At 37.3% G+C, this 10,422-nt stretch overlaps 1 protein-coding gene across 1 annotated transcript; it reads left to right on the top strand.

Annotated features, from left to right (window-relative positions):
* The first annotated feature begins 1,792 nt into the window (after positions 1–1,792).
* ssc4d (scavenger receptor cysteine rich family, 4 domains) lies at positions 1,793–9,997 on the top strand. The gene is made up of 9 exons (XM_015383657.1): positions 1,793–1,925; positions 2,859–3,161; positions 3,239–3,307; positions 6,609–6,923; positions 7,076–7,144; positions 7,519–7,593; positions 8,154–8,468; positions 9,006–9,089; positions 9,211–9,997. The coding sequence occupies exons 2-9, from the start codon at positions 2,951–2,953 to the stop codon at positions 9,525–9,527; spliced, it is 1,455 nt and encodes a 484-aa protein (XP_015239143.1). The 5' UTR covers positions 1,793–1,925; positions 2,859–2,950; the 3' UTR covers positions 9,528–9,997.
* The last annotated feature ends 425 nt before the right edge of the window (positions 9,998–10,422 follow it).

Raw genomic sequence — 10,422 nt, 5'->3', positions numbered from 1 at the left:
GTGTTGTTCAGCATGGGGGTGAGTAGAAAATGAAGGCTAATCATGTTTTGGGTGTACTATTCCTTTAAAGTGTCGCCCCCTGCTGACCATCCAGGCCAGCTGCTCCTTTCCAACAAATAAAGAAGATTCTGCAAACTGTTTTTTTTAGTTTAGAGGTGTTTGATGTTTCCCAGCTTCACATTGCTTTTGTTTTAATGAAAACATAAAAATGAATATAGGGAAGCTTTCAGGAACAAGATTCATTTGAATATTTTCACTTCCTATTTGCAACATAAGCTATGATTTAACATCACAGCAGAAGTTTAAAAAAAAGATAAAAATGTTCTTCTTTTGCAAACAAAAGAAGAGAAACTTTGAGGCTTAAAAACCATAAGTAGTAATTCTGTGGTTTTCTATTGATGGCTGTGAAAGAGGTAATATGAGCTTGATCCCTTTTGTTTAAATTTACTTTGGGTAGAGCGCTGCTTTGAATGAAAGGTTAACCAAGATGCTTAAAGTTTTCAGATATCGCAAAAAAGTAAACAATGTAAAAAAACATGATACGTTTAAAAAGAAAGACCTGGCATCATAAAAGCTCAAGTGCATAAATGGATATCACTGTTTGCTTTTTACAGGTAAGACCGAATCTGTCAAACTCTGTTTATCTCCTTGTCCAATTTTTGCATTTTAACTTTTAAATGTTTTACATCAACAAACAAAGTTGCAGAGTAGATAAAAAGAGCCCATTGAAAAAAAAGATGATTTATCTATTAAAAAGGATATTTTCTTTAGGAGGGTTTAAAAAAAAGCATAAAAAAACAAACAGTCAGTATTCAAAATCAATTGAATTAACTGTGATAGAACTGTTTTCTTAAACCAGTATTATAGATTATTATTTTTGCCAGATCCGTTCAAAAAATAAATGATAAATAAATAAAGGACTCAGTGAAAGGGAATGCATTAAGCAAAAAGATAAAAAATAAAACCCACATAATTTAAAGAAATTCAAGTACAGAGGAGAAGCAAGCTTGACTAACGTCTGGTATTCATTAAAGATGAAGGGCACAAATGGGAAGGGTTCCAGAGTCAACAGGGCAGAACAAAAAAAAAAAAAAAAAATCCATTCTACATTTGGCCTTCATAATCCCAGGGTGATAGAGGAATGCATAATGCTGCTTTTGGACTTAGGCTGCCTTTTTTTAAAGGATGAAACCACTTCTTCTGCTATTTACCAATCCTCCTGTTCAAGAATATCTTTTGTTCTCCTTCTGAAGTGTGTCGAAACATAGAAATTTTAATTAAATGTCAAATTTTTGTGTTTCTTTGAATTTAGAAAGTCTACAATAATAATTTTTGTCGGGGTTTTTTTGTGTGAAATTACATACATTTAATTACCAAAATATTTTTGCTCCTTTTGATAGAGTTGTGATTTTTGAAAGAAACACTATCCCAACAAATAAACATGGAGGTGACAGTGTCATGCTGTGGAGATTTTATTTTCCTGAGCAGGAAGAGCGTGGCTGCTCAGTTATTGGAGAAAGTGGATCAAACAGGAAGCCTTTAGTTTTGATGGTAACAATTAAAAGATGCATAAAAACCTTTGTGAGTCAGTCAAGAAAATAATTTGAGCATTTTTTTTTCGGTTGAGAGAATGGGAAACCTCTAAATGATACTAATAATAACTCTTGTTGTGGTGGTAGTACAGCAAACATTCCCAATGTTTTGTGGTGAAAACAGCTTTTTTTTTAGGTTTTATTATATGATCAGGAAAACAGATTTGATGCCACATAGACCTTAATCTGTGGTTCTGGTCTGAGTCTAGCATTATAGGAAATAAAAGAGTGCATTACATATGGAAGGCTGAGAAGCAAACCATCAAGAAATAACTAAAGATTCTTGTCTTTATGTTTCAGGTAATACGGTGCAGACCCTGGGGAGGTACCATGGTGGGTGAGATATTAATGTCTATAAATAACGTTTGGGGGGGAAAAACTTCCAGTCATCTCATGAAATGAAAGCAAATCTTTGACTGTCTGATTTAAAAAAATAGCAATGAATTTTTTTTTTTTAAATAAATGTAATCTGTACGCTGCACAAATTGAAATCAAAGTAAGTCGTTTTTTTTAAATCAAAATACGTGCTATTTTTCTTGAATTTAGCAGGTAAGGGAGACATTTAGCCAATTAAATAAAATGGTTTACATTTAACATAAGAAAATTTTTTTTGAATTGTCTTACTTTAATTTCATAATATCTAATTGTCTTATTTTAAGAGTAAAAATAATCCAATGGCATCTTATTTACCTACTCAAATTATGGCTACATCCACTTATTTCAAGAAATTATTACTCATTTTAGAAAGTTTTTAAGTGTAATTCCTATTTTTCATGCTTAAAATGTAATATTGGTTATTCTGCAGGATAGATAAATATTAAATTTTATAATTAAAATGCATATCTAATATTTGAATTTTATATTAGATAGATACATTTTGTTTTGCTCCATCTTTCATGGAATAGAAATAGATATTTTTAAGAAATAGAAATGTTATTAGAAATATACATTTTTACTTATTTTTAAAGAGTTTTTCATGTGAAATTGTTATTTTTCCCCATTTTAAATGTCATTTTGATTATTCAGCAATAAAAATTGCATATTTAATATTTAAATCATATAATAGATTAGGTAGTAAATGTTTTATCTACCTATGGCAGTAGATATTTAAATGTATTTATTTCATGATGTACTTTGGCCCTCCATACTCCTTATAGTGAAAATCATCTTCTGATCCAAACTTTGGGAAACCCCGACCTTAGTTAAAGGAAAACACACATTTGTTTTAACACTGCAAACTAAAAAAAACATCTCGTCTCTCCAAAGTCAAACTGGTGAATGGCCGTAACAGGTGTGAGGGCAGAGTGGAGGTGCAATACAATGGTTCGTGGGGTACGGTGTGCGACGACGAGTGGGACATGGTGGACGCCAACGTGGTGTGCAGGCAGCTGGGATGTGAGGTGGCTGTGGCCGTGGGCAGCAGCTCCCAGTTTGGACAAGGCGCTGGACTCATTGCGCTGGATAACGTTGACTGCCAGGGAAGTGAAACAGACCTGAGTCAGTGTCACAGCCTTGGCTGGGGTGTCCACAACTGCTACCACTATGAGGATGTGGGAATCACCTGTAGAGGTAAAACTTCTCAGAAAATAGAAAACAGTAAAGCACTATGAGAACATTTTTAAAAACATTTAATGTTTCATTCCCAGAACCAATAGCTCTGGGGGAAAGAGGGTTTCCACAGCCCATCACAACTCCCATGGTGAATTCTGGATTACGTAAGTGTTCTCCTGTGTGGTTAAAATTCAATGTATTGTTTATTATTGTATTGTATTGTTTTGTTTAACTTAAATTTACAAGGCATGAATTTCCTAAATCTAAAAAATATGGTAGGTATAGAAAAGTGAGAACTGCTTCCATCATTACATTACCAGTCCTGGACTATAGGCCACATACACTGGAAAAATGATCTAGAAATAAGTAAAAATGTCTTAAATTAAGTGTATTTACCCTTAATTTGAGTTGGTAAATGAGATAGTTTGACAATGGAATGAATATTTTTACTCTTAAAATAAGATAATTAGATAATATGCACTTGAAATAAGACAATGCAATTGTGTTTTCTTATTTTAAGTTTAAATTGTCTTCTTCCATTGTTAAAATGTCTGTTTTACCTCCTTAATCCAAGAACAAATGTATTTATTTTAAGAAAAAATGACTCATCTAGATTTCTGTTTTTTCCATTGTAATGCATCATCTGCTCACCACTACAAGCTCACAGGAGAATTTACTGATTAAGCAAGTTATATATCAAAATGTTGACTTCCTCAATCAGGAGGCTACTGATGAAATATATGTTTGCAGCTTAAACCCGAACAGGTAACTAGTTCTCAAATCTTTTGAAGCAATCATTGATCTAATATTGACTTAAAATCAAAAGTAATCAAATATCTTTTTTGAATAAAAAATTGTTACCCAGCCTTGCAAGATTGAACAGTAAACCATTAAATCCAACAGTGACCTCACTCATGGTGTGGCAGAGTTAGCCACAAGTACTCCCTGATAATAGTAGGTATTTTTAATTAAGTTATTTAAGTTATTTATAATCTAAAAACAATAGTTGAGATTATTCCCGAGGTTAAATGTACTGAAAAAAAATATTTATTACACAATTTCCCATTTCATATTTCAATTGTAAATTTGACAAAATAAAGTTTAAAGTACTTTATTTAATTAAAGGTATAGAGGAGGATTTTTGCAATTTTTTGGAAAGACAAGCCCTCTCCACTATAAAAAAAATGCACATGCACAACCCTGCACCCGCTACGGAGAGGGAACGCCTGTTAAACGCGTGCGAGAGCGTGCACAAGCCCATTTCTCCTCGTGCACGCTCTGTTTAAAAGTTGCTGTTTGCATCACTCATACAAGCTTACTTTGCAAAAGTAGATTTGCAATTTTTCCATTATGTCGACCGCCTTACGTAAACATATCGCCAGAATGATTAAAAATTAGGAGGACCACCCAGAAAACGAACATCCTCCACTTTACCTTTAGGTACTTTCAATCATTTGGTTCACAGTTGTAACCATATATCGACATTAACTACAAATGTACCTGTCATGATCTGGCCTGTTTGCTCTCCCCTAATTAGTAATTCCTCTCACCTGCCCTCTTCCTTCCCAGCCTCAATTATAATTTATTCCCCTCACCTGTTTCCTCTGGTTTATATTCAGTTCAGCCTGAGCATTCAGTGCCAGATCATTGCTTGTCTTTCTGTCCGTCTTTCTGTTCAGTTTTTATNTTATATTCAGTTCAGCCTGAGCATTCAGTGCCAGATCATTGCTTGTCTTTCTGTCCGTCTTTCTGTTCAGTTTTTATTTGGTTCATGTCCTGGATCCTAGCTGCCAGTGGAAAGAGGGTTTTAGTGTTTGTCTCGTCTCCTGATCGTCCACTGTTCCTCCCCTGCGGAGTCCTCTGGGTTTAATTCTTACTGAACAGATCTGATAAAATGGCATAAATGTTTGAAAAATGCCCTGCAATGTTGATACTGCAATGAAATAAGTTAGCATACAGGTAAGTTCAATCTGAAAAACTCACAGGAAGAGAAAAGACAATTAGGAGAAATTTATTGATACAATTACTTTGTCTTTGGTGCTCAGACCTCGGCAGGAAACATAGCGCTTCATTTTGATAGATATGCATGAACAGGAGCAAAGAATAGGGCTGTTCCCCCCCAGGCCTGAAACTGGTGGTGGAGTGGAGATAGATGAAGTTGGTCAGTCTGTAGACTGCTGGTTAGTGAGACGGTCTGCTAAGCTTTATGGGGAGATCCAGTGACTGTGTGAGCTGATACTAGAGCTTCACTCAGGGACCTGGAAGATGGAAGTCCAGTCAGATAACACAGATTGAGAGAACCTGTCCATGATGAGCAAGCATGGAGCGACAGTGGAGAGGAAAAACTCCCCATTGGGAAGAAACCTCTGGCAGAACCAGGCTTAACATGGTGGTCTTCTGCCAGACCAGTTAAAATGAGACAGGGAACGTAGTAAGAGTCCGGGAGGTAAAACCCCCCAATTAAGTTTTGGCTACGATGGTGGAGGAGGATTGAAACGGTGTCATCTGAATGAAATTACACAGCGCATCCACCACCTGCACACAGGAGCAGCCAAGTGCGGATTGAAGGCCTTTTAAGATTTACTTTGAATGACGATTGGCTTTCGTGGAGGTGTGGTTTGAAACTGATTGGCTGTGTCGCAGGTGGATGGGGGAGAGCAATGAGTTTCTTCAGTTGAACTTCCACCTAGGCTCCATAATGTAGCAACAGTTAAATGTTTTGAAAAATATAAACATTTATACCCATAGAATTTTCCACATCTATCATTTTAAACAGCTTTGAGGTACTATAGGAATTTATGGTTATAGACGAGTCCCTCCTTTATAAAACATTACCACATAGTGAATGACAAACATTGGTTTGTGAATTCATTGCTTAACTAGTCACATTCACATCCCTTTAAAAAAAGCAACATTTTCTATAAATAACTCGATACAAAAAACATTGTGACTTTAAACAGCCGCAGTGTTCGGTGGACTGTATCCCTTTGGATGTCCTCAGGGAAGCCTTAGAACACACCCAAAAGGTCACTTCTGTTGTTTAAAAAGGTTTTCCTTTGTTGCGCCGCCCATATTGTTTTCTTTTGTTGTTCCATCTGTTCCCAAGATGATCACAGAAAAGCAGAGATGAGTCAAATTCTGTGTAAAATCGGCCGTGTGACGTATTTAGCTAATTCTCTGGTGACCATGGTGAAAGCAGGGATAAAGAGGCCTTCCACATTCATGACACCCCGACCTAACAGACACATGAGAATGTCTATTGTCTTTGCGTTTTGTCCAGGAAGAAACATAAGGTGAAGAGTGTTGGCTTTTTGCAACTGTAGAGGCTAGACTTTCCATTCTGGCCTTAATGTGTTTTTGTCTCAGTTTCAGTTATTTTTCTTCTTGTATCTTTTCAAGACATCTTCTTGGTATTTAAGCACAAAATCCACAGTTAAATATTCTCCCCCCTCCTTATAATTTTAGGTGATGGCGCTCTCCGTTTGGTGAATGGCCAGAACTCCTGCCAAGGCCGGGTTGAGATCTACTACCAGGGAAACTGGGGGACGGTTTGCGATGATGACTGGAGCCTCCGCAATGCCATGGTGGTGTGCCAGCAGCTAAGCTGCGGAAGCGCCGTCCATGCGAAAACCAACTCCTACTTTGGCTATGGTACCGGGCTCATTCTTCTAGACAATGTCAACTGCCACGGCGGTGAACAGGAGCTGATGAGGTGCAAAAGCCTGGGCTGGGGGAAACACAACTGTGGACATCATGAGGATGCTGGGGTCATCTGCACTGGTACACTGTCTTAATGATTTTGTAGTTATAAGGCTTTTGCAATAGTATTAAATTGTTATTGTAATTGAGTTTGCCATAGCACAGTAAAGACCCTACAGTGTAAATGATTCTCTCTGTAAAGGAATTCAATTTATTTCAACTTCACATTTCAGGAGTAAGCACTGCTCCGCCTGCAGTTACAGCAGCACGGAAGATTAATTTGGAAACGACAGAGATCACAGGTAAATATATCCAACAAAATGCACATCAAGGTCTTTAGTTTGCAAGTGAGCTGGGTTGGTTTTTCGTTTCCCTGTCATTACAATTAAACCTGCAGTTTACATAGATCGCCACCAGATGGGGCTATTTCTCCCTCTTGACTTAGAAGATGTGGATTTTAGTTTCCTCTGTGTGTTTAGTTTGAAATTTAAATGATGTAATAAAGATGACAGCACCATCCTGCCATTCAAAGGAGTTCCCAATTAAATATCTGACCATATATGTAATGGAGTGAGTCAGGATATAAAAAAGGAAAAAATTATTAACCCTTAAACAAAATAAAGACATATTTATTACCTAATATTCTGTTGATTAAACATCCTTCTTTTTTTTTCAGTCACAGAAACAATTTCAACAACCAGGCCAACAACAACTACAACAACAACAGTTTCCACTACAACACAGTCTCCAGGTAATTAATACGTCATATATCAACAAGGTTAGATTTTTCTTTGTTATTTCTTGTGTCCAAAATCTTTGATGTATTTTACTGGGATCATTAATTGAAGCAAAATGTACAAGATATGTGGTTTACCCATTTTCTATTAAAAAGAAAATGGGTAAAGAAGGAAATTAGAACCATCACGCTTAACGCACCACCGACGTGTGGCAGCATAATGCAGTGGGGCTGATTTCTTTGGCAAGGAAAGGGAAGCTAATTGGGAGATAGATGGAGATACAATAATAGAAGAAAACCAGTTAGAGCCTACAAATGATTTATGACTCATGAAGAGGTTTTCTATGCATCAGGACACCTACTATAAACAAAAGATTAGAGGACGTTAAGGTTTCAGAATGGCCTAGTTAAAGTAAGAATCTGTTCATCACAGATGTTCCTCCCATCTGGCTTTTTCTTAGTGTGAATCCTATTATTAAAAGGTTTAAGGGTGTGAATACTTTTTCAAAGCAATCTTACAAGGCAGGTTTGTTCCCATGCTGCTATGATGTACCTGTCTGTTCATCCACCTCCAGTCAAAACGTCCATCCGTCTGAGGAACGGCAACAGCAGCTGTCAGGGTCGCGTAGAGGTTCTCTACAAAACCGTGTGGGGAACCGTGTGTGATGATGACTGGGACCTCACTAACGCTGACGTGGTGTGCAGAGCAGTCGGATGTGGCCCAGCTTTGTTTGCCAAGACTCAGGCCTTCTTCGGCTACGGTTCGGGTCCCATCCTTCTGGATAACGTGGAATGTAGGGGCACAGAACGCGACCTGTCCCAGTGCTTCCACCTGGGCTGGGGTCAGCACAACTGCGGCCATCATGAGGATGCTGGTGTTATCTGTGCATGTAAGGCCTCATTGTTTTGGATTATGCATTAAACCCAGAGATTTTTTTTTTTTTTTGCTTTTTGTCAAATCAGCATATATATAAAGTAATAATTTCCACTGAAAGTTCATATTTCCCATCGGTAGAGTCACTGGTGCCCGCCCTGCTGAGCTGTAGCTCTGCATGACTATAGTCCTCTAAGGGGGGGGAGGCACAGAAAGCATGAAAAATAAACTGGATAAGCCTTACTGTTTTTACAGCAAGCTGTTTTTATTCACTCTCACAAATAACAACTTGAATAGATGAGGGAGATGTCATTTAATTGACTAAGGGGAAAATATGGATTAAACTCAAGACAGAAACATATTTTTCAGAGGAATTTCTTCATCCAAGTGGATGTTTGCATTGTAATGCTAAAGGGTAATAGGTTTCCAGTATTGATCTGTGCAGTAATTAGAGGAGAGTGCATCGCTAATGCTTGTGTGACCTGATATTTCCTGTGTAGGGTTTGAGAGTCACTCTGGTTTCTATATGTTTTTTTTTTTTTTGCTCCCTCAGTGTTTGAGCCCAAGGTTTTTCCCATCAATGGACGTTATTTCACAGCAACAGAAACTATACCAGCAACTACAACTCCCTCTGGAGGTAGCTAGGTCTTCCTGTAAACCTCATCCTCAGTGGCATTTATATATATATATATATTTTTTTTACTTAGAATGGATAAGATGTGAAGGAGACGATTCTGAATTGACAATTTTCTTTGCAGGAACTCTGAGACTGGTGGATGGCCAGCACGGCTGTGAGGGTCGAGTGGAGATGTGGCTGAATTCCGGATGGGGCACAGTGTGTGACGACGCCTGGGACCTTCCTGATGCCCAGGTTGTGTGTCGTGTGGTGGGCTGTGGAGAAGCCATGCAGGCTTGGGGAGAAGCGCACTTTGGACCTGGCACAGGAACAATCCATCTGGACAATCTGAAGTGCAGCGGTGCTGAAACCTCCCTGCTGGAATGCTCCCATATACCTTGGAATGTGCACAACTGTGATCACTATGAAGACGCTGGTGTGACCTGCTCCCTGTCGTGATCTCAACACGACCTCACTCCTATCTCCAGCCCTGCTAGGACTTGTACACATAATGTAAATACCAGCTTTCACATTGTTGAAGGTATATTCCATGTAATAATATACAAAGTAAAATTATAAATATTAAGCACTTTATAAATATATTATATGCTTTAACTGTCTAGCATCCTGTATTTGTGCTAATAATTGTTGTGCATGTTATACTCTGACAATCAAGGACGCCCATCATTGAAATATATTTTGAAAACATTGAAGAAAGAATAAGCATATTAAAAATGTATATGATAAGAGAACAAATGAAGGACCTGACAATGTAAAACAGTGGTTCCAAGAGTAGGGGGTGCCCAGTGCAATTGAAGGGGGAAGAAATGAATTGAATGAATGACTCTTTTTGAAAGGTATTTAAATAAAATGCATTGATATTGATGTTGAATTCTGTTACACAGTAAAATACACAGTAAAATAAACAGTGAAATTTAAAATAATTACTCTTTAAAGGTGGTAGTTTTGTGTGTGAAAGGAAATTATAGTCTATGCTATTGCAATATGTAATTCATTGAAGACAGATGACTGTTCAGTTGAGAAGGTTGGGAGGAGGGTGAGGTTAAGGGGGTGGGGTTGGGGGAAGGTTTTTTTTTTTGGAGGGGGGTTGTAAACCTTTTTCAGATTAAAAAGTTTGGGAACCTCTGCTATATATATATATATATATATATATATATATATATATATATATATATATATATATATATACACATATACACTACCATTCAAAAGTTTGGGGTTACATTGAAATGTCCTTATTTTTGAAGAAAAAGCACTGTACTTTTCAATGAGAATAACTTTAAACTAGTCTTAACTTTAAAGAAATACACTCTATACATTGCTAATGTGGTAA

The sequence above is a fragment of the Cyprinodon variegatus genome, unplaced genomic scaffold (assembly GCF_000732505.1).
Source record: "Cyprinodon variegatus isolate N-32 unplaced genomic scaffold, C_variegatus-1.0 Scaffold291, whole genome shotgun sequence".
Classification (NCBI taxonomy): domain Eukaryota; kingdom Metazoa; phylum Chordata; class Actinopteri; order Cyprinodontiformes; family Cyprinodontidae; genus Cyprinodon; species Cyprinodon variegatus.
This window is presented reverse-complemented; position numbering and strand designations above follow the sequence as displayed.